Source organism: Cnephaeus nilssonii, assembly GCF_951640355.1.
Source record: "Cnephaeus nilssonii genome assembly, chromosome: 16".
NCBI lineage: Eukaryota > Metazoa > Chordata > Mammalia > Chiroptera > Vespertilionidae > Cnephaeus > Cnephaeus nilssonii.
This window is the reverse complement of record NC_137087.1, coordinates 6,693,341-6,719,666: the sequence shown is the minus strand read 5'-3', so window position 1 is coordinate 6,719,666 and position 26,326 is coordinate 6,693,341. Positions and strand designations below refer to the sequence as shown.

At 47.8% G+C, this 26,326-nt stretch overlaps 1 protein-coding gene across 4 annotated transcripts in view; it reads left to right on the top strand.

The window, feature by feature from the left end:
- Window positions 1-18,396, top strand: part of ERCC6 (ERCC excision repair 6, chromatin remodeling factor) — a 92,240-nt gene extending 73,844 nt beyond the window's left edge. For 2 of the 4 annotated variants that reach the window (XM_079793037.1, XM_079793036.1), the window contains exons 13-21: window positions 2,507-2,722; window positions 3,177-3,287; window positions 3,683-3,802; window positions 4,431-4,525; window positions 5,818-5,963; window positions 6,048-6,749; window positions 8,597-8,801; window positions 9,362-9,440; window positions 10,725-18,396. In XM_079793037.1, coding sequence (XP_079649163.1) covers window positions 2,507-2,722; window positions 3,177-3,287; window positions 3,683-3,802; window positions 4,431-4,525; window positions 5,818-5,963; window positions 6,048-6,749; window positions 8,597-8,801; window positions 9,362-9,440; window positions 10,725-11,147 — 2,097 coding nt within the window. In that variant the 3' untranslated portion in view covers window positions 11,148-18,396. The other 2 variants (XM_079793035.1, XM_079793038.1) reach the window with 2 other exon arrangements.
- Window positions 18,397-26,326: the final 7,930 nt, after the last annotated feature.

Below are 26,326 nucleotides of genomic sequence, written 5' to 3'. Positions count from 1 at the left end.
CACTCCCTTTCTATGCCCCTGATTCTATTATATTCACCAGATTATTCTGATCATCAGATTTTTTATTCACTGGATTTTTAGATTCACTTGTTGATAGATATGTATTAGTTGTTCATCATTTTTATCTTTACCTTTTTCTTCTTCTTCCTCTTCTTAAAGAATACCTTTCATCATTTCATATAATACTGGTTTGGCGGTGATGAACTCCTTTAGCTTTTTCTTATCTGTGAAGCTCTTTATCTGACCTTCAATTCTGAATGATAGCTTTGCTGGGTAGAGCAATCTTGGTTGTAGGTTCTTGCTATTCATCACTTTGAATATTTCTTGCCACTCCCGTCTGGCCTGCATAGTTTCTGTTGAGAAATCAGCTGACAATCGTATGGGTACTCCCTTGTAGGTAGCTAACTGTTTTTCTCTTGCTGCTTTTAATATTCTCTCTTTGTCTTTTGCTCTTGGCATTTTAATTATAATGTGTCTTGGTGTGGTGCTCTTTGTATTCCTTTTGTGTGGGGTTCTGTGCACTTCCTGCACTTGTAAGTCTATTTCTTTCACCAGGTGGGGGAAGTTTTCGGTCATTATTTCTTCAAATAGGTTTTCAGTATCTTGCTCTCTCTCTTCTTCTGGTTCTGATGTTGGTACACTTGAAGTTGTCCCAGAGGCTCTTTACACTATCTTCATATTTTTGGATTCTTTTTTTTTTTTTTTTTGCTTTTCCGGTTGGGTGTTTTTTTGCTTCTTTGTATTTCAAATTTTTGACTTGATTCTTGCAATCCTCCAGTCTGCTGTTGGATCTCTGTATATTATTTTTTATTTCAGTCAGTGTATGCTTAATTTCTAGTTGGTCCTTTTTCATATCCTCGAGGGTCTTGCTAAATTTATCGGCCTTTTCTAGAAAATTCTTGAAAAACCTTATAACCGTGGTTTTGAACTCTATATCCAGTAGTTTGCTTTCCTCCATTTCTTTCATTTGTGACCTATTTCTTTGTCTCCACATTTTGGCTGCTTCCCTGTGTTGATAGAGTGGCTTTGTGTGCTAGGTGTCCTATAAGGCCCAGTGGCTCAGCCTCCCCAGTTACCTGAGGTGGACACTCTTGGTGTACCCCTTTGTGGACTGTGTGCACAGTCTTATTGTAGTTAAGCCTTGATTGTTGTTGGTACCACTGGGAGGAATTGACCTCCAGGCCAACTGGCTGTGAGGATCAGCTGTGTCTTCGATGGGAGAACTTCTGTGCTGGAGACACCCTTATGAGGCAAGACTTGCTTCAGTGTGGCTTTGGTGCTCACTGAGTCTGCCCCCTGAGTGTGTCCCTTATGGATCTGAGGAGTTGTAATCTGGATGGTCCTACTTTGACCCCTGGGTATACTGGCTCTTGGATCTCCAAAGAGGTGCTATTTTAACCTCTGCCGGAGGCCACCCAGCAGGAGCTACAGAGAGATCTGCAGATTCTTCTTCTTTGTTTGGGTTTTGGAGGTGCCCAGATAAGGCCCAGCTGTGAAGCAGTGCAAGCTGCTGTGGGGCTTTGGGCCTTCTTTTGGATGTTCTGGGTCTCTCTGACTCAGCTGCAGTTTGTTAGGTAAGTTTAGATTTCAAAGGACCAGGCCATTCATATGCAAAAGCCTCTGCACACAGCTGGGGTGGGGCGGGGTCTCAGGGAATCACCAGGGCGGAGCAAACAGCAATGGCTTCCCATCAGCCCTGCCCTAAGAGGCCCCTGGGTCTCAGTGTCCCTTGGTTATCGCTGCAGGCACCTCTGAGAGAAAGGCGCCCTCGAATTCCGCCCACTGCCAGATAGTCCAGTTTCTCCCCGTATGAGTCTGAGTCCCCAGAGTCTCTCCTGGAACAGGAATTCAGAGCAGTTGGGAGCTTGTGTCTCCCTGCGGATTGAAAAAGACAGTCGTGTACTCAGTTGCCAGCCCTTTCCGCGCGCGCCTCCGTACCTCTGCACTTTATTTCCACAGCTACTCTGAGTCTCAGTGTGCTTTTCTCTTCCCTTCTAATTGTAGAATTTCCACTTAGCCAGCCTTTCTGTGGTTCTGGATGATGTCCGTTTTGTCTTTTAGTTGTAGTTTTGAAGTGGTTGTGCGAGGCAGCAAGTTCAGGTGTTTACCTATGCCACCATCTGGGTTTTCTCTTGACGTTTTTTATTTGTAGGTAAAAGATGAGTCAGTTTTATAGATCACGTTTTTCTGATGCTGTGAGCTGCACACCTTTTCTTCTAGTGAGGGAAATAGATAATCAGTAATTGAATATGACCCCCACAGATATGTTTGGCCCAGTAGAATTTTTTTGTTTCTGGAGAACTTGCCCTATCAGGAAAAGAAGTTGAGTGAAGGTTGATTTCTTCTAGCTCCTCATATGCTGTGGTTAGGGAGAAAGCTAAGAAGCGAGTGAAGAATTCCTTCTTAATCTGCGTTCCGTATTGAACAGCCTCCTCCCCTCCTTCCTGAGCGACTGTGAGTTTACACCAAGTCCTCTATAGAGAGCACATGTTCTTTTATGCCCTAGGTTTTCTCTGGACTGGTAGCCCTGAGGAAAATCTGCAACCACCCTGATCTCTTTTCTGGAGGCCCCAAGACTCTCAGAGGCATTTCCGATAATGAACCAGAGGAAGATCAGTTTGGATACTGGAAACGTTCTGGGAAAATGATCGTTGTTGAGTCCTTGTTGAAGATATGGCACAAGCAGGGCCAGCGAGTACTGCTGTTTTCCCAGTCAAGGCAGGTGAGCAGACAAAGCTCATGCAGGAGACAAGTTGGTTCCTTACGGCTTATAATTCAAAATACAGAATATAATCTAAAGTAATGATCCCCTCAGCAGCTCTACCTGCTGATACTGGAGTGGCAGCCTGCTAATCTCTTTGGGAGCTTAGATCTCTCTCTCTCTCTAGATTTGGCGCCCAGAAGTTGGCTTTAAAAAAGGCTTAGTTACCATGTGATTCTGGGTCTGGGCGAGTTTGGGCCTGAACTCAAATAAATGCCCAGCTATTTACAAAACTTATAAAAATTAACAGCAGGGAAATCCCCAAAATACTCGTAGCAATTTATGTCCCTCAAAGCAAGAAACCCTTTTAATGTGACTATTGGAAAGGTGTGACTGTTTACACAAATGTGAAAGCACTCACAGAAGCGTGCATTTAATTTTTAAACTCTTATCCCCCATCCTCTCTCCCAAACAGATGTTGGACATACTTGAAGTCTTTCTTAGAGCCCAGAAGTATTCCTATCTCAAAATGGATGGTACCACGACCATAGCTTCAAGACAGCCACTGATCACAAGATACAATGAGGTGACCAGTGACTGGCAGTGATGCCCAAGCTGCTGCTGAGTGCAGGGGCAGGCGTGCCACACCGCCTGAGCGTGCTGGGTCTGGGTTGGGCAGCAGGGGGAGGGGGAGTTTTTGCGTTTAACTCTGTGCATTTCTTGATTATTGATGTGTGTGTCTGTGTGCCTTTAAAATTATTAATGTGTGTATATTTTTTCTTGAAAACCAAACTTTTACATGTCAACTAATATTGTTATTAAGAGTGGGAGTTGTGAGATGGCATCTTTGACTGACCAGGTCTCTAGTCCATAGCCCATTCCTTATATCAGGGCCATTGCCCGTGGGTGGAGTACGGGCGGCAGAGGTGAAGAGTCTCTGGTCCTAAGTGTGTGCACTCAGTGTTGTGTGTCTTACTCTAGGACACGTCCATATTTGTGTTTCTTCTGACCACTCGGGTGGGCGGCCTCGGAGTCAACCTGACGGGGGCCAACAGAGTCATCATCTACGACCCCGACTGGAACCCAAGCACAGACACGCAGGTCTGTTTATGTTTTAAAAGGAGTGTGTTGGTGACATAGTTGGCCCTTGAACGACATGGGTTTGAACTGCGTGAGTTCACTTACGTTAGGCTTTTTAAAAATAAGTACAGTAAATGTCCTTTGTCTTCTTTATGATTTTCTTTTCTCCAGCTTACTTTATTGTGAGACTACAGTATATAGTACATACAACATACACAGTATGTGTTTATGTTAGGGGTCAGCTTCAGCAGTGGGCTGTCAGCCGTTAGGTTTTGGAGTGAAGTTGCCTCGGGTTTTTGTGCGAGTCAGCAGGTCAGCAGTCGGTTACGGGCCGCACCTGGGTGCCCGCCGGGCCCTGCGAGCTCTGCGCTCCGTGTTGCTGCTGGGCTTCGGCCTGAGGAGGACGCGCTTCTGTTTGTTCGCAGCCTCCATCACCAGGTCTGGGAAAGGGAATGCCACAGACTCACCGTTTTTCAGGCAGAGACAGCGGTCTCTCTGTCACTTGCCTGTTTGTCTTCCTAACAGGCCTGAGGTGTGTTAGCCTCATTAGCCAGCACTCCGACTGGGAGTGGAGGGCAGCACCCAGCCACTCTCCTTAGCCAGTGCTTGTCGTTGGGAGGGCCCTGCTGACGCGTGCTCTCTGCCGCAGGCCCGGGAGCGCGCGTGGAGGATCGGCCAGAGGAAGCAGGTGACGGTGTACCGGCTCCTCACTGCGGGCACCATCGAGGAGAAGATCTACCACCGGTCAGTGCAGCTGGGCCCGCTCTCCCGCGCGTGTGTGTGGGACAGAACCCACCGCCCGGGCAGGCAGGCGTCTTATAAAGCAATGGTTGCTATAACGTGAGGGATAATGTAGTTTTTGAATTTTTTGTTTTGTTTTTATATATATATTTTTTTTACTAAAATAAGCCTTCTTTTAGTTTTTTAAAATGGCTTATTGTGAGTTGTTTAAAAGGTGTCTTTGAACATGGTCATTGTTCTACTTTACTAAACTTCAAGGACTGCTTCTGTTTTAACTTAATACTATTGTTATTTGAAAGAAATTTTCCTGCCTACTGTAGTGTGCCATCTTTTTTTCAGAAAAATTTTACGACGTGCCAGAATTGAAATGCTAACAATATTGGTATTTACACATAGCATGTGGGTGTGACTGGCGTGGGTGTGATCGGTGTGGGTGTGACTGGCGTGGGTGTTCTGTTCACGTTGGCTCTGATGCCCCATAGAGGAAGGTTGACCAGGACACCTGTTTCCTCCTCCATCTTTCTCTCTGTGAAGAGGAGGGATTTGAGCAAAGAACACTTACACAGTGGAATGGAGATATTGCCAGTTTCGCCCCTCCCCTACTGAAGACTATTGAGCCACATCCCAGCTCATAAAGGGAGGCCCCTGCTCTCCACCAGGTGCTGGGCCACTTGTGGGACCGTGCCTGTTCTTCAGGGGCCTGGCTGTGAGAGGGCTGGAGACCAGTTGAGTCCTAAGAGGGAGAGCTCTCCGCTTAGAAATACACGCCTTCGCCTGAAGAATAAGCCACTAAGCAGGGAGGGCTGCTGTATGGAGGGATCTGGGCAAGAGTGACAGTGGCATGGTGCTTTAGCGTGGGGCGTGGCTCAGTAGGTGGAAGCTGGTGAGGTAGCTCCATGTGAAAACTGCAAAGCCCAGGCGGGGTTTGCTGAGCCCGTCATGGGAAGGGGCCCTGTCCAGGAGTCCGAGGCCGGCTTCTGCAGCGTAGACAGGCTGTGCGCCACTTGCTTGTGTGGAAAAAGGTGTTTCTTGGAATGTGATGAATCTTGGAAGTTGCAGAAACCCGTGGGGTATAAAGAATAATAAGGCATTATTTCTAACTACATTCTGTAACACATGGGAGACCTCTGATGTTTTGTGTACTTTTGGAATGGTAATGTCCAAGGTTAGAAGTTGTAGGCATTGTTTTGACACCTGTACAGCCGCAGTTATCATGTCTCTCTTACATTGTTTTATCATTAGCATTTGAGGTAGAGCTAAATATTGTTTCATACCAGTTTACTTTTTATCTTTAGACAAATCTTCAAGCAGTTCTTGACAAATCGAGTGCTAAAGGATCCGAAGCAACGGCGGTTCTTCAAGTCCAATGACCTCTACGAGCTGTTCACTCTGACGAGTCCTGATGCATCCCAGGGCACCGAAACAAGTGCTATTTTTGCAGGTATTGCAGAAGGTCATTGAACTTGAAGGAATAACTGATAGAAGAATTACAAAATGTAACGTGAGTGTGTTTTTCCTTTTACAGGAACTGGCTCAGATGTTCAAACACCCAAACGCCACTTAAAAAGAAAACTTCAGCTGGCCTTTGGAACAGACCCTAACATTCCAGTATGCAAAAAGTTCCCTGATTCTAATGCACCTGCCAGCGATGGCACAGCATCAGCAGAGAAATCCGCAGCTGTAGGAGCTGCAGTAAATGCAGTGCCTTCTAATCAAGGTGACCCTTTGCGAGAGGCCCCTCAGACACCTGGCACTGGAGCTCGCGGTGACAGACTTGCCGAGGAGACAGACGCGGTGTGTAGACTGGAGGACTCACCAGTGCCGAGTGCAGAGGGGCAGTGTTCACGTTCTCCAAGAACCAGTGACACGGGCAGGACATCTGGTGGGGAAAGGATTGGTGAAAAGCAGGGTCTTTCTGACAAAAGAGAAAGCTGCCAGGTCCAAACTGAACCTCTTTGGGAGAATGGACAAATGGACAATAACTTCTACAAGCACAAGTCGAAAACAAAACATAGTGTGGCAGAAGAAGAGACCCAGGAGACGCTTCTGAGGCCAAAGCAAAAGCCTAAGAGCTCCAAGTGCCGCAGAGACGCCAAGTTTGAAGGAACTCGAATTCCACACCTTGTGAAGAAAAGAAAGTACCGGAAGCAGGACAGTGAAAACGAGCATGAGAGCACGCAGCAGAACCATGATGACTATGTTCTAGAAAAGCTTTTCAAAAAATCAGGTAATCCACTCTGGCCGGTGTTGGCTCAGTGGTTAGTGTCGGCCTGTGCACCGTGGAGTCCCAAGTGCCATTCCTGGTCAAGGGCATGTACCTGGGTTGCAGGTTCAATCCCTGGCCCTGGTTGGGGCGTGTGCGGGAGGCAACCAATAGATGTGTCTCTCTCACATCGATGTTTCTTGCTCTCTCTCTCCCTCTCTCCTCCCCCCCCCCCCCCCCCCCCCCGCACATATATATACTACTCCTCTCTCCTCCCTTTCACGCTATCTAAAAATCAATGGAAAAAAATATCCTTGGGTGAGGATTAACAAATAAAAGTCAGGCAATCCTGTGCTGAGTTTGCCACAGGTGTGCTGGGGACCGAGCACGAGCAGGCCGCTTCTAGCAGTAGCAGCCTCTACTGACAGTGCTGTCTGCTGGAAGTAACTTTTTCTTCTAAAATTAAGATTTGAAATTTATTGACATTTTTGAAAATTATATTCACTTCTCCCTTTTGAAGACCTAGGATTTGAAACTTTGGAGAACAATAGCACTTGACATAACCACTTACAGGAGGGGTGCAATGCTTTAAATGGGTTTGTCCTGTCTGAACATTAATAGGAAATTTCCCTACATGTTATATTTATCTGATTTTCCAACCACGGGAGATTGCAGCAACGGTGGGCGGGGCGGGTGTGTGTGTGTGTGTGTGTGTGTGTGTGTGTGTGTGTGTGTGTATGGTCAGAGGCAGGCATCTGGAAGCAGGAAAGCTGATGGCTAACGTCAAGGGAGAACAATTAGGAAGGAGTCTCAGCAATGTCAGGACCCTGGGGACAGGCAGTCCTGCCAGCTTAGTCGTCCGTGGGGTGTGGTCCTGTTTAGGCCTGAACAGGTCGCTGGCATGGTCCTCTGTTCAAGGAGGCAGCTTAGCATGGCATTTCAGAGAGAAACCGTCGGGGTCTGATGCTTTCCTGTAACTTGTTAACTCTGCCTTTTCTGCGGTTATTGGTCTGTTTTCCTAGCAAATTATCTGTTTTGTCTAGTTTTCAAGTTCATTTGCATAGAGACATAGAAAATACTCTTGAAATGTTTATTTTTAATTTACTTCTTTTTCAAGATAATTTCCCTCTTGTCATTTCTAATTTTCTATGTCCCCCACACACCTTCCTTTTTTCTTGATCAAGTTAAGCTAGTGGTTTGTCTATTTTGTGATTTTTTTTTTTTAGTAAACCAAGATTTTGATTTATTAATTAGATCCATGATTGTTCTCTACTTCATAATTTTTGCTTTTATCTTCATTATGCTTTTGTTTTTATTGTGTTTTGGTGAATTTTTTTGCTTACTTTTTATAAAACCATTTGACTTGGAAATGTAGTTCTTGTATTCATTTATTTTTATTGATATAAGTATTTAGGGCTATGAATTTTTCACTAATAACTACATTAAATTAGTCTAATATGTAATATTTTCTGGTTATTACATTTTAGTAATTCTATAATTCTGGTTTATATTTTTCCCTTCAATAAAGATTTTTTTTCTCTTGATTGATTCAGAAAGATAGCTTTATTGAGATATAATTCATATACCATCCCATAGAAGGTTTTAAAATTTCCAGATAGGTGGGAAGAGGTGATGTTGAAGTTATGATCGAAGCATCATGCTTCCATCGTTGTGAAACAGGGATAGTGATCGGCCCTAGCTCATACCATGTGGTGAAGGTAAGTAGCCACAGCGTGTAAGTGTCTGGGTCTCAGTAAATAAAAATACTCATTGTTTTCCTCTGCCTACAACATGCTAGACTGTACAGAAGAAAAACGGCGCTTGTTTCCCACCTGAACTAACACGTTTCCTGTTTCCCGTGTTCTTGCTAGTTGGCGTGCACAGTGTCATGAAGCACGACGCCATCATGGATGGAGCCAGCCCCGATTATGTGCTGGTGGAGGCGGAAGCCAACCGAGTGGCCCAGGACGCCCTGAAGGCACTGCGGCTCTCCCGGCAGCGGTGTCTGGGTGTGGCGTCCGGTGTTCCCACCTGGACCGGCCGCCGGGGCGTTTCCGGTGCACCAGCGGGAGCAAAGTGAGAGTGCTGCCCTGCCGTGCTGGGCGAGGGCCAGGCTGTCCCGCCGGGCAGTCAGGGCAGGGTGGGCTCCCCGCTCTCCTGCGGTGGAAAGCCTCAGGGAGGGACGGCCAGCCAACTTGGGGGACTCAGCGAAACCCATTTGTAGCCTTACCTTCTTCTTCGCTTTTGTCCCTGCTTTCCAAAGACAAGCTTTCCGGGCGAAGGAGGGCTGTTTTGTTAACACCAGGAGGAGATGCAGAATCACGGTTAAGTCTCATAGGACATCTCGCCAGCTCCACAGTCGGCGTGGCTGTGCTGCTCAGTCCACTCTCCTGGGAGGGCTTTCCTCCCCGGGAGGAGGCAGTGGCCCCGTGTGCTGAACATGCATGTGGAGGGGTTCTTGCTCGAGAAGCAACAGTTCTTCCCAGGAGAATGGAGTGGAGGAGAGGCGGGCCGTGGCTGTGAAAGAAGAGTCACGCAGAAAAACGTTTTCCAGGCGGAGTTTAGTTGTTGAAAAGGCATTTCCTCTCTTCGTCACAAAAACCAACACTTTATCTGTGATTCTTTTCCTTATTTAGGAGTAGATTTGGTCAGAAAAGGAATTCCAGCTTCTCGGTGCAGCGTCCTTCTTCGACGGCCCCGAAGCAGAAAGGCCAGGTAATGTGATAGCCTGTCTGCTTTCCACCTGGGAGACTTGATTGCATTCCCAGGAAAATGTAACCCGATTCGGATGTGAAAGAAGTCGCTGGCTAATGCCACCTGCGATTTGTGCTGTCTGCTCTGATTTATGAACCACTTTATTCGAATCTAAAAGGCCAGCTAACTCCCTAACAGAAAAAGTCTTTAACCCGCAATCTGGAACCAATTCTCTATTTTGCCCTGAGAAAGTTAATGTGTGTGTGTCATTGGGGGGGGGCGAGGGGAGTCAGACAGGGATCGGTGACCGGTGGGAGGCGTGGCCCAGGCAGCCTGCTCCCCCCGGAGGCTCAGTGCTTCCGAAGACCACTGCCTTCCAGAACACAGGCCTGGGATGCTGGCATTCACCGGCTGCCGGAGCTCTGCCGTCTCTCCCACGAGGGCAGCTGGGCCTCGCCCCCTCGGCCTCGCCCCCTCAGTGCTCTCTGGTCTTCTGGTTAAGGGCTGTGCTACTGACAACCTTTGGCACTGCCAGGCTCAGACTCCTATTTTAGATTAATACGAATAGAGAACCTTTGTTTTTTGTGTGTTTTTTTTTTAATTTTTTTATTATACTTTTCTTTTTTTTAAATATATTTTATTGATTTTTTACAGAGAGGAAGGGAGAGGGATAGAGAGTTAGAAACATTGATGAGAGAGAAACATCGATCAGCTGCCTCCTGCACACTCCCTACTGGGGATGTGCCCACAACCAAGGCACATGCCCTTGACCGGCATCGAACCTGGGACCTTTCAGTCCACAGGTTGACGCTCTATCCACTGAGCCAAACCGGTTTTGGTGAACCTTTGTTTTTAAGGTAACACGTGAGGTATAAATTAGTAAAGAATAAAATGATAACAAGTGAAGAAGAAGAAGTACAGCTCAATATTGTTCCTATCCCACAGTGCCAGCCTAGACCGGATAGATTTGGGAGGAAGAGCAGGAGAAGCCCACGGAGCTCAGCCTTCCTGGAGGCAGTTTCCTGGCGCCTGCTCCCGGCCCCTCTGCTCCCTCTGTCCTCATCACGCAGAGCGGCCACCGAGTGACTGGTGTAGCTTTGGGAGTTTTCTTGTTGTTGGTTCAATACGGGTGGATTTAGATGGTGACTCTCCTTTCCCTTTGTGGTATCTGGTGTCTCGTTCTTTCCCCACGAACTGGACCCCCTGGCCCGGGCACCCATGTATTGTATCCCTCGGAGCTCTGGGGAGATTAGTGGGCCGCAGTTGGACGTTAGACGTACCAGTGCCGTGCTCTTCCTTCTGCAGGACGGCATCGTGAACAAGGGTGGGAAAGACCACATTTCGGAGCATTTTAGCGGAAACGTGGAAGCTGTGGAGTCCTCGTCCGGGGCCCTCGCGTCGTCCTCACTGTTGGCTAAAATGAGAGCCAGGAACCACCTGATTTTGCCAGAGCGGCTGGAAAGTGAAAACGTGCCCCCTCACGAGGCTTGCGCCGCGCCGCCCTCCTGCACGGAGCACGACGACCTCCTGGTGGAAATGAGGAACTTCATTGCCTTCCAGGCCCACGTGGACGGCCAGGCCAGCACGCAGGAGCTTCTGCAGGAGTTCGAGCCCAAGTTAACAGCGTCCCAGTCTTGTGTCTTTCGAGAACTGTTGAGAAACCTCTGCACTTTTCATAGAACTTCTGGTGGGGAAGGAATTTGGAAACTCAAGCCAGAATACTGCTGATTAACATTAATTTCTAAACTTTTAATTGTCTTTCCAGTGGCGATTTCCAATAATTATGACTAGTGCTCACGTCTGTCAGCAGAGGTTGGCTGCATTTGATGTTTACTTGAATGATAGCTACCTCATAGTTAAAACTTTAAGGAAGAAGAAATTCTTTGGGACTTAAAGGATTTATTAGCACAGGGGTTGATTGTTTTGATGCTATGAATTATGTTATAAAACCACGGGCCTGACAGTCCTTGGACACGTTTGTTCCTTTTCCTAAAAGCCACTGTCCCCGAGCACGCTGCTGCTCATCGAGAAGTCTGTGACCCGGAATCGCAAGAATTCTTTTCTTGCACTAAAACATGTCTTCTATTCGGTGAGACCTGTTCAATAAATTAATTCAGCAATATCTGACAACAGCATTATTTTTGGTGCTTAACTTTTTAAAATGTTTAAATTTATCATTTGCCACCCAAAAAAAGATGAGATTTATCTTTTGAATCATTTTAATTGCCTATAAATAGTCTTTCTTTTAAGGTGCTATTGAATTGGCAGGTATTCTTATTAGTAAAGCATGAAATAGCCTGAGATAAACAAGACGTGTTTGTAGAAAGTTGTAGTGTACTCGGTTTTATAGCAAACAAAGTCCCTACCGTGACTGTTGGTTTTAGGAAAATGAAATGTTATCTTCAAAAACAAAAACAAAAAAGCAAGCAGAACCAAAAGTAAGTACAGATAACACAACCAACACGCACACGCGAACAAAAACAGCAGTCCAGAGCCCTCCCGGATCTGCCGTGGATGCTGCGCGGGGAGCCATCCCAGCCCTCTGCTGTGCTGGGTGGGAGGTGACCTCGGATTCCTTTCATTGGCTGGTCGCTCTCGGTGGTGCTGGTGGCTTTGTGTCAGGCAGCACTGCTCTCCTCAGGTGTCGTCTGTCCTGTTGCCTTGTCTTTCCTTCGCCTTGGTGGTGGCGCTCCTGTGGGAGAGGTGGTTTCAGCTGCTCTCGCTGGCTGTTACCCATGTGCTTGCAGTTCTGTGATGGTGCTTTTTGAACCTGTTTGTTTTCTTAGCCTGTTTTTCCTTGTTTCCTTCTCATTGTTACATTAAGATCTCAGCTTTGAAGTCTTTTAATTTTTGTTTGTTTGTTTAGAGAGCGTGGAAGGGAGGGTAGGAGGGGGAAGAGAGAAACATCTGATGGTTGCCTCCTGCATGTAGCCCTACTGGGACCCTTCAGTGCAGGGCCAGCACTCTAACCACTGAGCAACAACGGCCATGGCCTGAAGTCTTCTCTGAAAGTCATATTTCTAGATCTTTTGTTCTAGAGCTGTTCAGTGCTACATGTTTGTTTCTTGGATTTGTGTTCTCTGGCTTGCTGTTCGTCCTCTTATTTCCTGTATTATGCTGGCCTTCCCCCCGTCCCACGCCTGCTGAAAGAGCAGCTGTGTCCAGGTCTTCTGTACGCTCCTCCCTGCCACCACGAGAGGGGCGTGGGCATGGGCGTGGGGGCGGGAGCTCTGCGGGACAGCAGGCAGCTCTGGGGGAGGACGTGTGTTACTTTTCCACCTGAGGTTCTGGTCAGTAGGCTGGGCCAGGACCCTCCACTTTGGCAGGAGAAGTCGAGTCGCAATTGCAACAGGGGTTTTCTGCTGTTCCGGGGGGATTCTGGCTTGTTCATTTCTTTTTCTATTTATAGAGCAATTCCATATATGTCAGAGGAGAAAGGTTCTGTATTTCCCTCATTCGCCATCATTATCTAGAAGTCATGGAAGGGATTTTTTAAACTGGAGTACTTGGCTCAGAAGGGAGCCCAGCTCATGACTGTTCTGTTTCTGAGAAGTCCTCTGGTATTTTTATTTTTGTAGTCATTAGCCTAGAAGAGAACTGTGTCCCCTTGTTCAGAGATTGAAGTCCTGATGCAGTTAGTCAGTGGGAAGTGTGTGGGCATCATACGCTGTTTGAAATCTACACTGTTCTCCTTCCTTTACTGATAAAGTTGTATCTGGACAGATGCTGCCCAGATAAAGGCTGTTTCCAAGCCTCTTACAGTAATTGTGGCCACACGACCAGGCAATGGATGTGAGTAGACCTTCCAGATTAGGTCTTTAACTAAAGAGTTGGGTGTACCATCCTGTCATTCCCCTTTCTTGCTGGCTGAGATGCAAGTGCGAGCTTAAGCAGTGGCATGGGATCGGCAGAAGTCGTGTTAAGGATGGAAAAATTCCTTTCTCCTGTAACGTAAGAGTGAAATTAATTTCTGACTTGCTTAAACCACTGTCCTTTGGAGTCTCTTTATTACAGCGGCCAGTTTTGTTTTTTTCAATGCATGTGATTTACATAAGTGGGATTATATCCTTATTTTGCAATTAATTTTTTCTTTAACATTATATGCAAGATGTCTTTTCATTCCTATAATGACACCTCTACCTTCATAGAATTGCTGGATTAAAAATCATGTATATTCTTAATTTTAATGGAGACTTGAGGCCTGGTGCAGAAAATTCATGGGGGAGAGGGGTTGGGGAGGATCCCTCTCACAGTCCAGGACCCCTCGCTCCTTACTGCCCACCTGCTCAGGAGAGGCTCCTGCCACCACCACTGCGCTTGCCAGCCATGAGCCTGGCTTCTGGCTGAGCAGCGCTCCCCCTGTGGGAGTGCACTGACCACAAGGGGCAGCTCCTACGTTGAGCATCTGCCCCATGGTGCTCAGTGCTTATCATAGAGACTGGTCATTATGCCATAACTATTGCTTAGGCTTTTATTATATAGACTAGAGGCCCGGTGCATGAAATTCATGCAGGGGGGGTGTGTCCCACAGCCTGGTCGCCCCTAACTGTTCTCCCTTGCAGGCTTGGTCGCCCCCAACTGCCCTCCCCTGCTGGCCCAGTCACCCCTGACTGCCCTCCCTTGCCAACCTGGTTGCCCCTAACTGCCCTTCCCTGCAGGCCTAGTCACCCCCAACTGCCCTCCCCTGCAGGCCTTGTCCCTCCCAACTGCCCTCCCCTGCTGGCTTGGTCACCCCTAATTGCCCTCCCCTGCTGGCCTGGTCACCCCTAACTGCCCTCCCCTGCCGGCCTGGTCACCCCTAACTGTTCTCTCCTGCAGGCCTGGTTCCTCCCAGCTGCCCTCCCCTGCAGGCCTGATCCCCCCCAACTGCCCTCCCATACAGGCATGATTGTCCCTAACTGCCCTCACCTGGAGGCCTGGACCCCCCCAACTGCCCTCCCCTGCAGGCCTGGTCCCTCCCAACTGCCCTCCCCTGCTGGCCCGGTCACCCCTGACTGCCCTCCCTTGCCAGCCTGGTTGCCCCTAACTGCCTCCCCCACCCCCCGCAGGCCTTGTCCCTCCCAACTGCCTTCCCCTGCCGGCCTGATCACCCCTAACTGTTCTCTCCTGCAGGCCTGGTCCCCCCAACTGCCCTCCCCTACAGGCATGATTGTCCCTAAAAGCCCTCACCTGGAGGCCTGGTCCCCGCCAACTGCCCTCCCCTGCAGGCCTGGTCCCCCCCCCCCAACTGCCCTCCCCTGCAGGCCTGGTCGCTCCCAACTGCCCTCCACTGCAGGCCTGATTGCCCCTAACTGCCCTCCCCTTCCGTCCCCGTCACTCCTAACTGCCCTCCCCTGTTGGCTATCTTGTGGCGGTCCCCTGTTGGCTATCTTGTGGCAGCCATCTTGTGTCCACATGGGGGCAGCCATCTTTGACCACATGGGGCGGCAATCTTGTGTGTTGGAGTGATGGTCAATTTGCATATTACTCTTTTATTAGATAGGCTGGAACTATCTGACAGTCAGTGTGCCCCCCTGAGGGGTCCCGGATTGTGAGAGGGTGCAGGTCAGGCCAAGGGACCCCACTGATGTATGATCTGGGCAGGGGAGGGACACGAGAGGTTGGCCAGTTGGGGAGGGACCGCAGGAGGGCTCCAGGGTGTGTCCGGCCCATCTCGCTCAGTCTTTATTGGCCAGACCCCAGCAGCAAGCTAACCTACCTGTTGGAGCATCTGCCCCCTGGTGGTCTGTGCACGTCATAGCGAGTGGTTGAGCAGCCTTAGTAGATCATTAGCATATTATGCTTTGATTGGTTGAATGGATGAGCAGACACTTAGCATATTAGGCTTTTATTATATAGGATTGGTTGAATGGATGAGCAGACACTTAGCATATTAGGCTTTTATTATATAGGATAATAAAACTGTTTTCTTCTATTCAAAGGACCATACTCTACACCCTTGACAACAGTAGATACTAGTGTCTTTTTTTTTTTTTTTACCAATCTTGTGGTTGGAGATAATCTTGCTTTAACTTGAATTTCCCTGATTACTTTTAAAACTAAACATTTCATATTTTCTTGTCATTTATAGATCCTCTATTGTATGTTGCCTGTTTATGTCATATTTGCCTAGTTTTACTATTGGTTATTTATCTTTAAGGGTTCCTCCCCCGCTACAAGCAAAAATGAAAAGGCAATTGTCCCAACTAGTATTAACTAGTCCATTTCTTTCTTCATTTATTTGAACTACCAAGTTTACCGTATGGTAAGTTGCCTATTTCTGGACAATGGATCTAGATGTCTGTCCTACCAACCATGCTCTTCACTGTCATTTGACTTCATATGCGTCTTATTCTCTAGAGGCAAGTTCTCCCTTCCTTCCCCCCTCTTCCATTGTCTTATTCTTGTACATATTCTGTTCTGGGTGAATTTTAGAATCAATTTATTAAGTTCCACTAAAATTGTGGAGAATAGACTTAATTATAATATAATTTTTCCCATTAGTATCATGATAGGTCTCTTTATTAATTAAAATATTTTATGCTCTTGGATAAAATTTTAATAACTTTTTCATAAAGATCTTGCATGTTTCATATTAAGCTTATTTCTAGATATTTTATAGATTTTTAGTTTTGGGTGAGAATTTTTAAATTTTACATAAAAATCTGAGAAATTGGAACATCCAGATACCTACTTTGTTTATGCTGTCATTTATTATACAGAAATTTTTAATTTAAATACAGTAAAATTTAGTCTCTCCATACTTTGTTTTGTTTACTTATTTAATAGCCTCTTTAATGACCTAAAGTTATGATTACATTCTCACAAATTCTCTTGTAAAGTCCGTAAGGATAGATATTTTTCCTAGTACCTTTAAAAAATATATTCATCCTTTCCCTCCTAATTCATAAGACCACTTCTACATTATATTCTTTTTAAAAAATCTTTATTGTTGAAACTATTACATAGGTCCCTGTTTCCCCCATTAACCTCTTCCAGCCCACTCCCGTCTCCCTACCTCGCAGATCCTCACCACCCCATTGTCTGTGTCCACGGGTTATGCATATATTCATACAAGTTCATAGGTTGATCTCTTCTTGTTTTTTCATTTACCTGCCCTCTGGGTGTTGGGAGCCGGAAGCTCCTCCCAGGGAAAATGGCTGTTTCAGTTTGCAAGCACATGAATGACCCAATGCAGGACTCCTGGCTAGTGCTTTTCCAAGTCTCCCTGCCCTGCTCCCCCCTCCATCCCCCGCCTGTCCTCAGGCACCTCAACCCACGCCTCCTTCCCTGTGCCAATGCCTCAGGTGTGTAGTTACAAAAGAAGACTTCTGTGCTCTGGGTTTAGAGATTTAAAAAAAAAAAAAAAAAAGACAATTGAAACTGTGGCTCTGTCCCCCACTGGCTCTGGTCTGCCGGGTCCAGACTCTGCTGCTGCCAGCAGTCCTGTCTTTGCAGCTGCTTGGATGATATGGGCACTGCAGGTGGTGCTGTAGTGGGTCGGGAGCACCGCCGCCGGCAGGTGGGAGCCCTGCCTGTGCTCCTGGAATAGTTCTCCCTGCAGCTCAGGTCCCTCCTCTCCAGGCTCCCCACCTCTCATCTTGCCCTTCCTGCCAACCTCCAGGTCCCTCCTGTTCTTCCTTGATACAGGTCACCTCCTCAGCTGGACCACAGTTGGAAATTCCAGGTGAATGTTCTCCAATTCAGTTGTATTTCCAGCTTGGCCCTGGGACGAGGTGCCCAACAGGTCTGCCTATTTGGCCGCCATTTTCTCCTCCCCTACATTATATTCAATTTTCATGTATTATGGTAATGTTTCTAGGCTCTGTGTTCCATTAAATTGGTCCACATATCTAACTGCCAATAACCCACTGTTTTAATCATTGTAGCTTTATAATTGACTATCAATATATGATAGAATGAACCCTGTCATCCTCTAGAAATGCTGTAATTCTTGGACCTTTGTTTCATATAAATTTTGGGATCACCTCATCTTATTTGGATTTTGTTGTTTTTGAAATTGTAATGACTGTACAGATTGCTTGGGAATTATTATAATATTGAGTTTCTCATGTATGAATAGGGCATTTATAATGAATATTTATTACAAAGACATAATTCCGTTTTGTCTTTCACTGATATTTTATAAGATTATGCACACCTTACATTTATTCCTAATGATCCTATAATTTTGGTTGCTACAGTAACATTTAAAAATTATTTTCTAGTTTTATTGTTGACTTCTAGCAATCTTCCTGAACTTCTACTAGTTCTGGTAATCTATAAATTATTCTGTATGTGACAATTATATCAGCTGCAAATAATGACAATTATATTTCTTCTATTCCAATATTTATATTTTATATATTTCCTATATGATAATGAGTGTAAACAACAATGTTTGGCATCCTTGTCTTATTTCTGACATTGAAGATAAGCTTCTAGGTTTTTGCCATTTAATATATGGTGTCCCCAAAAATGTATACACACACTTTGAATAATTATAACGGCAGTGTTTATTAGAATACATTTCATTTTCAAAATTGAGCTATTAGCTGTTAGGTATGTATACATTTTGGGACACCCAGTACACAGTTGCTGTTGTTTTCTAGCAGATGGCCTTTACCAGGTTAAAGAAATGCTCTTTGCAGCCCAGAATACACTGCTGGGTTGTATTAAATGCTTTTTCTGCATCTGTTCATTTGATTGTGTAATTTTTCTCCTTTAAATATCTCTCATAGTGTCATAAAATACAGTTAACCTTTCCAACATTAGAACATCTTTTAGACTTTCACCTCCAGAATGACAGTGTGAGGGACCCTTTCGACTTGCTATTCAGAAAGCAACTATAACGGCACAATTTCAAAAGACAGACAAACACCACCACCACCACCTCAAAATTTAATATTTCCAGAAATAGTCCTAAGGGAATACTGCAAACAAAGAAACATTTAGTCAAGAAATCTACAGTGAGAGTCCATGACTTTTGAGCCACAACTTATTCGTCCCCATCTCAGTGATGAGAGATGCTATAATTCAGGTATGTTTAGCTCACAAAATTGGGTTCCTTCCCTCAGTTACCAGTCAAGGGAACAGTATCTCACTGGGAGGGGCATGCAGCCAGCATTTCTCATCCTCTCCAGCTTCAAGGTTCAGGGGCTAAATTTATAGAGTTAAAAAGTGTAGCAACAAATTAAAAATTTACTAGGCAGGCTCAAGTAGATTTGAAATGGCAGGAGATTCAGCCAATTGCAGATAGATTGATAGAGATGCTATCCAAAGAAGATAGAAGAGAAATAATGAAGAAAAATGTACCAAGCCTTGGAGAAAAGTGATGTACCATTAAGTGCACCAATGTACACATAATGGGAGTACCAGAGGAGAGGAGTGAGAAAGGAGAAGAAAAAATATTCAAACAAATAATGGCTGAAAACACCCCAAATGTATTGAAAAACATCCTTGAAGCTAAATGAACTGCAAAAAGGATAAATATAAAGAGACCCACAGGCACATCATAGTAAAAAGCTGAGATCAAAGACAGAACATCTTGAAAGTAGAAATTGAAAAATTATGCATCATTTACAAGGGAACTTCATGATTAACAGTTAGTAACTCAGAAGAAGTAATGGAGGCCAGAAGGTAAGGATAACACTCAAAGTGCTCAATGAAAAAACTATAAACCAAGAGTCCTGTATCCAGCAAAGGTATTACAAAATGAAGGATAGCCCTAACTGGTTTGGCTCAGTGGATAGAGGGTCCCAGGTTCGATTCCGGTCAAGGGCATGCAAATGGTCATCACGCTGTCATGCCATAATGGCTCAGACACTCAACACTGGGGAGAAAGGAATGGGGACAAGCCAGGTACGAATGAGCTTGTGAGAGAGGAATGGGAATCAGCCAGGATGTGGCCCGGGAGAGGGACAAGCCACCTGCCCCGTGGTCCCAGGCACCAACGGCTTGCACCTACGCCCGTGGCCCGGGAGAGGGACAAGCCGCCCGTCCTGCGGTCCTGGGCGCCAGCACCTGTGGCTGCGGCCCAGGCAAAGCCGGTCTGGGTCCTGGGTGCCTGCAGCCAGCCAGAGGGAGGGAAGCCTGTGTCCCAGGTGCCTGCAACTGGCCGCAGGAGGGAATCCTGGATCTCAAGTGCGGGCCAGGGCAGAGGCAGTAGGGGCGATCAGGCCAGCTGGGGAGCAGTTAGGGGCGATCAGGCTGGTAGGGGAGCAGTTAGGGGCAATTAGGCAGGAAGGCAGAGGGGTTAGAGGTGATCAGGCACGCAGGCAGGCAAGCGGTTAGGAGCCAGCAGTTCCAGATTGCGAGAGGCAGTCGGACATCCCCTGAGGGGTCTCAGATTGGAGAGGGTGCAGGCCAGGCTGAGGGACCCCCGCTCCCCCTGCACAAATTTCATGCACCGGGCCTCTAGTACAGTAATAAATGTGAGTGAATTAAACAATCCAATCAAAAGTCAGAGATTGTCAGATTGAATTAACAAAATGATCTAACTTGTCTACAAGGGCCTTTAAATTCAAAGACAAAAGGAATGTAAAAAGATCATGAAACCACAGGAAAGCTGAAGTGCTATACTAACATCAGACAATATAGACTTCAAAATTTAAGAAATGTTTACTAGAGAAAAAGAGGGACATTTTATAATAGTAAAGGGTCAACCCATTGAGAACATATAACGATTATATATGCCCCTAATAAGAGAGCACCAAAACACATGAAGCAAAAACTCGTGGAAATAAAGGGAGAAATAAACAATAGTTGTAGATTTCAGTACCCCATCCTCAATAATGGATGGAGCAAGTAGGTAGACGTTCAACAATGAAACAAGATTTGACCAACACTGCCCTAACTGGTTTGGCTCAGTGGATAGAGCGTTGGCCTGTGGACTGAAGGGTCCTGGGTTCGATTCTGGTCAGGGGCATGTGCCTTGGTTGCAGGCATGTCCCCAAGTGGGGGGTGTGCGGGAGGCAACTGATCGATGTTTCTGGCTCTCTATCCCTCTCCCTTCCTCTCTGTGAAAAATCGATAAAATATATTTAAAAAAAAAAAGATTTGACCAACACTATAAGTCAACTGAACCTAACAGTCTATAGAGATGCGAAAAAATTGAACCTTTTATGCACTGTTGGTGAGAATATAAAATGGTACCACCACTATGAAAAACAGTATGGCAATTCCTTAAAAATTTAAAAATAGAAATCAATTCCACTTTTGGGCATCTATAATAACAAAAGCTTAACATGCTAATTAAATCAGACAGCTCAATAACTTTCCAGATGACCTTCTGGACAAAGCCAGGACTGTGAGGGCCAAGGCAAGCCGCTGAGGCTGCGAGGGCCGAGCCCCTTGCACAAATTTCATGCATCGCGCTTCTAGTCTATATATATAAAAAAGCCCAGCGACCAGAAAGGCAGAACGACCCATGGCTATGACGCGCACTGAGGCAGCCAACCAACCTGATCCGGGCTCCGATCAGCCCCCAACACCCCGATCAGGGGTGGGGCTGGCCGGCCAACTGCCCATATCTCCTCCCACCCACCAGCCCAGCCCGGTGGTCCCCCATCGGGTGGGCCTGCTGGACCACCACACCTGTGCACGAATTTGTGCACCAGGCCTCTAGTATATAAAAGGCTAATGTGCAAAGTGTCCCCTCGGGAGTTTGACCGGGAAACCAGGAGTTCGATTGCTCGCTATGACGTGTGCTGACCACCAGGGGGTGGTGTGGAACGAAGGAAGGCCCCAGCCAGCAGTCAGAGGAAGGCCTCAGCCAGCAGCCAGGAGGCCCCGATCAGCCCCAATCGCTGGCCAGGCCTAGGGACCCTACCTGTGCATGAATTTCGTGCACCAAGCCTCTAGTATACCCATAAGGATTGAAAGCAAATATCTCAAAGAGATATTTATACATCCATGTTCGTAGTAGCACTATTCACAATAGCCAAAGTTGGGAGTAACTGAAGTGTCCATTGACAGATGAATGGATAAAAAAAATAGTATTTCCAAACAATGGGATATTAATTAGCCATGAAAAGGTAGGAAGTACTGATACATACTACAAAATCGAGAAACCTCAAAAAAATAATCTAAGTGACAGAAACCAGGCATAAAAGACTACATATTATGTTATTCCATTTGTATAAAATATCCAGAATAGACAAATCCCTAGAGACAGAAAGTAGACTGTAGGTTACCAGAGGCTGGGAGGGGTGGTGGATACAGAGGGACTATTTAATAAGTACACACTTCTCTTTGGGGAGCTATTTACTAGGTACACAGTTCTCTTTGGGGAGCACTTTGACTAAAGTGCTTTGAAACTACATAGAGTTGGTGGTTGCCCAACATTGTGAATGTACTAAAGGCCACTGAATTGTACACTAAATTTTTCAGGTGTTCAATAATGCTCCTGGTGCACATGTGCAAGGGCTGCTCCCAATGGACATCTGGATGTGGGGGCGCACTCTCAGCTCCTCTAGGGACTGACAGCGCTCTGCACAGCTGCACTGATTCACCTCAGCTGCCGTTCATGGGAGCTATACTCTTGCCAACACTTGTTAATAGATTTAAAAACTATTCACTTTTTTTTTATTATTATTTTGCAGTGTTGAACTGGCTATTATTGAAGCTTTATTAAAATTTTAAAATAAGTTTTAGATTGAATTCATCAAAATCCACCAAAAATTCAGCTGGAATTCTAATTTTATTTATTTATTTATTTATTTATTTATTTATTTATTTTTAAATTTCTTTATTGATTAAGGTGTCACATATTTGTCCTCATCCCCCTATTCCCATCCCACACCCCTCCCCATGGATGCCCCCACCCCCCTGTTGTCCTTAACCATTGGTTAGGCTTGTATGCATGCACACAAGTCCTTTGGTTGATCTCTCCCCCCTACCCCCACCTTCCCCTACCCGCCCTCTGAGGCCCGACAGTCCGATCGATGCCTCCTTGTTTCTGGGTCTGTTCTTGTTCATCAGTCTATGTTGTTCATCATTTCCCCTAGATGAGTGAGATCATGTGTTACTAGAAATATACTTATAAGAACCGAATGTGAGACGAGCAATAATAGTTATGCTGACAGGCAAATGAATCAGTCTGTAGTGAGTTTCTTTCTGGACCAACAGTTCTTTTGAGACCTAATTTAAATGTCCACCAGTTCCTTATGTGCACATGTCCGCACTGACTTTTCAGTTCTGGATGGTGGACAAATGGTGGTAATGCAGGTCCAACTCCCTCTGGTTTGGTCTCGCCTGGACTTAGGGGCACGGCTTCACCTGGACCCAGGGGCGCATGGCCTCACCCGGACCCAGGACCCAGCCTCACCCGGATCCAGGGGCGCACGGCCTCACCCGGACCCAGGTGTGCGCGGCCTCACCCGGTCCCGGGATCCAGCCTCACCCGGACCCAGGGGCGTGTGGCCTCGCCTGGACCCGGGGACATGCGGCCTCACCCGGACCCGGGACCCAGCCTCACCCGGATCCAGGGGTGCACGGCCTCACCCGGACCCAGGATTCAGCTACACCCAGACCCAGGGGCGCGTGGCCTCTCCCGGACCCAGGGGAATGGCCTCACCCGGACCCAGGGCCCAGCCTCACCCGGATCCAGGGGCGCACGGCCCCACCCGGACCCAGAACCCAGATTCACCCGGACCCAGGGGCGCGCAGCCTTGCCCGGACCCGGGGGCATGCGGCCTCACCTGGACCTGGGACCCAGCCTCACCCTGATCCAGGGGCGCATGGCCTCACCCGGACCCGGGATTCAGCTACACCCAGACCCAGGGGCACATGGCCTCATCCGGGCCCAGGGGCGCGGCCTCACCTGGACCCAGGACCCAGCCTCACCCGGATCCAGGGGCGCACGGCCTCACCCGGACCCAGGTGTGTGCAGCCTCACCCGGTCCCGGGGGCATGCAGCCTCACCCGGACCTGGGACACAGCCTCTCCCGGATCCAGGGGCGCACGGCCTCACCCGGACCCGGGATCCAGCTACACCCAGACCCAGGGGCGTGTGGCCTCACCCGGACCCAGGGGCGCGGCCTCACCCGGACCCTGGACCCAGCCTCACCCGGATCCAGGGGCGCACGGCCTCACCCAGACCCGGGATCCAGCTTCACCCGGACCCAGGGGCGCGTGGCCTCACCCGGACCCTGGGGCGTGTGGCCTCTCTCGGACCCAGGGGCGCATGGCCTTGCCCGGACCCGGGGGTGCGCAGCCTCACCCGGACCCGGGACCCAGCCTCACCCGGACCCCGGGGCGCGTGGCCTCTCCCGGACCCAGGGGCGCACGGTCTCGCCCGGACCTGGGGGCGCGCGGCCTCACCCGGACCCAGGACCCAGCCTCACCCGGATCCAGGGGCGCGTGGCCTCACCCACACCCAGAGGCGCGTGGCCTCGCCCGGACCCAGGGGCGCGGCCTCACCCAGACCCGGGACCCAGCGGGGTTTCGTCTTCTTGATCCCAATTCCTGTTGGTCAATTCTCTCTCAGCAATTCCTTCGGCCATTTTCTCAAAGCTCCGGGGTGGGTGCCGCAGAACTCGCTGGGGGGCGGGCTCGGCGAAGCTCCGGTGTGCCCGGTGCGCGGCGGCGGGCTGGTCCGAGGTCGCTGTGGCGGCACTCGGGTCTGCAGCGGCGACCAGTCACCGGGCGAGCGCACCTGGATCCGGGACCCAGCGGGGCCTCGTCTTCCCGATCCCAACTCCCATCAGTCAATTCCTTCTCAGCCATTCCTCTGGCCATTGTTCTGGATGGTGTCTGCTCTGTTTTCCAGTTGTAGTTTCAAAATTGTTTTGGTAGGCAACAATCAGGCATCTGCCCTATGCCGCCATCTTGGTCCTCCCGAAGATTCTTAAGTAACCTTATAAATGTGGTTCTGAACACTGTGTCGTCCATTAGTCCACTTTCCTTCATCCCTTCTATTCGTGACCTGCTTCGGTGTCTTCACCTTTTGGCTGCCTCCCTATAGCTCAGCTTCCCCAATCTCCCTAGGTGGTCGCTCTTGATACCCCACTTTGTGGGCTGAGTGCAAAGTCTTGGTGTTGTTAAGCCTTGATTGCTGTTGGTACACTGGGAGGATTTGACCTCCAGTCCAATTGGCTGTGAGGATCAGCTGTGTCTATGCCAGGAGACAGCCTTATTCAACTAGACTTGCAAAATTGTAAAAGCCTCTGTGCTCAGCTTGGATGGGGCAGAGTTTCAGGGTGGAGCCTACAGCCTTGGCTTCCCGTCAGCCCCGCCCTATGAGGTTCCTGTGTCTCAGTGTCCCTCTGTACTCCCTGCAAACACCTCTGAGAGAAAAGTGCCCTGGAGTTTCGCCCGCTGCCAAACAGTCTAGTCTCTCCCCCAATGAATCTGGATTCCCAGATTCTCGCCCGTAACTGGGTTTCAGTGTAGTCGGAACTGGGGCTCAGTGCAGTCTGGCGCTTTTGTCTCCTTCCCACCAGGGCAATCCAGCGGCACAGTCAACAGACCATCCTCTGTGCGCATTCCTGTGCGCGCCTCCGGTGCTCTGCCTTTCGCCGCTTCTCTGCATTTCTGCCTTACAGCCCAGATTCCCCCAGTATGAGCCTGGCTTCCCAGGGTCTTGCCCGGTACTGGGGTTCAGTGCAGTCGGAACTGGGGTTCAGCACTGTCCAGAGCCCCTGTCTCCTCCCCGCCAGGGCAATTCAACGGCACAGGCAACAGTCCGTCCTCTGCGCACATTCACGTGCGCGCCTCCGGAGCTCTGCCTTTCACCGCTCCTCTGTGCCTCCGCCCCACAGCCCAGATTCCCCCAGCATGCGCCTGGCTTCCCAGGGTTTCGCCTGGAACTGGGGTTCAGTGCAGTCGGAGCTGGGGTTCAGCGCAATCTGGAGCTTTTATCTCCTTCTTGCTAGAGAACGCCGGCCAGGCCGTCTGCCGCCCCTTCCTCTCCGGCTCCGTCCTCCCCGCACGCGCGCGTGCTCGTGTCTCCGCCCGTGTCTCCATACCTCAGGCTTTTACGGCTTCTCTGATTTTCCTTGTGGTTTTCTCTTTCCTTCTAATTGTGGGCATTTCAGTCAGCCAGCTTTCCTGTGGTTCTGGATGATGTCCGTTTTGACTTTTAGTTGTATTTTTGAAATTGTTGTGCCAGGCTGTAGGTTAGGTGTTTAACCTATGCCGCCATCTTGGTTTCTCCTGGAATTCTAATTTTAGTTGCCTTATATTTTAGCTTGTTTAGGGGATGATTGGTTTCTTCTTAATATTAACTATTCTCAACCAAGAGTATAACTGTTCATCAATTATATCTTCTTTTAGTCCTTCAATAGATTTAAGTTTTTTCTGTTTAAGGATTTATGAATTATTTTAAAATTTCTAGACACTTCATACTTTTGTTGTTATTGTTTGTGGTTAATTTTTAGTTATATTTTCTATTAGTTTATTGTTATTGTAAAAATATGCTACTGTTTTTATGAGTTGATCTTGTATCTGTCAACCTCAGAGAAACCTCTTATTTTTAAAAAATATTTTTTTTCCAGAGAGAAAGGGAGAGAGATAGAGAGATAGAAACATCAATGATGAGAGAGAATCATTGATTGGCTGCCTCCTGCACGCCCCCTACTGGGGCAGGGAATGGAGCCCACAACCTGGGCATTTGTTCTTGGCCGGAATCAAACCTGCAGGCTGACGCTCTATCCAGTTACTAGTAGCCAAACCGTCTAGGGCAGTGGTTCTCAACCTTTCTGATGCCGCGACCCTTTAATACAGTTCCTCATGTTGTGGTGACCCCCAACCATAAAATTATTTTCGTTGCTACTTCATAACTGTAATTTTGCAACTGTTAATGAATCATAATTAACAGTAAAAAACAGGTTGAGAACCGCTAGCAGGGTCGCCTAAGACCCACAGGTTGAGAACCGCTGCTGTAGAGCCTAAGACCATCGGAAAACACAGATATTTACATTAGGATT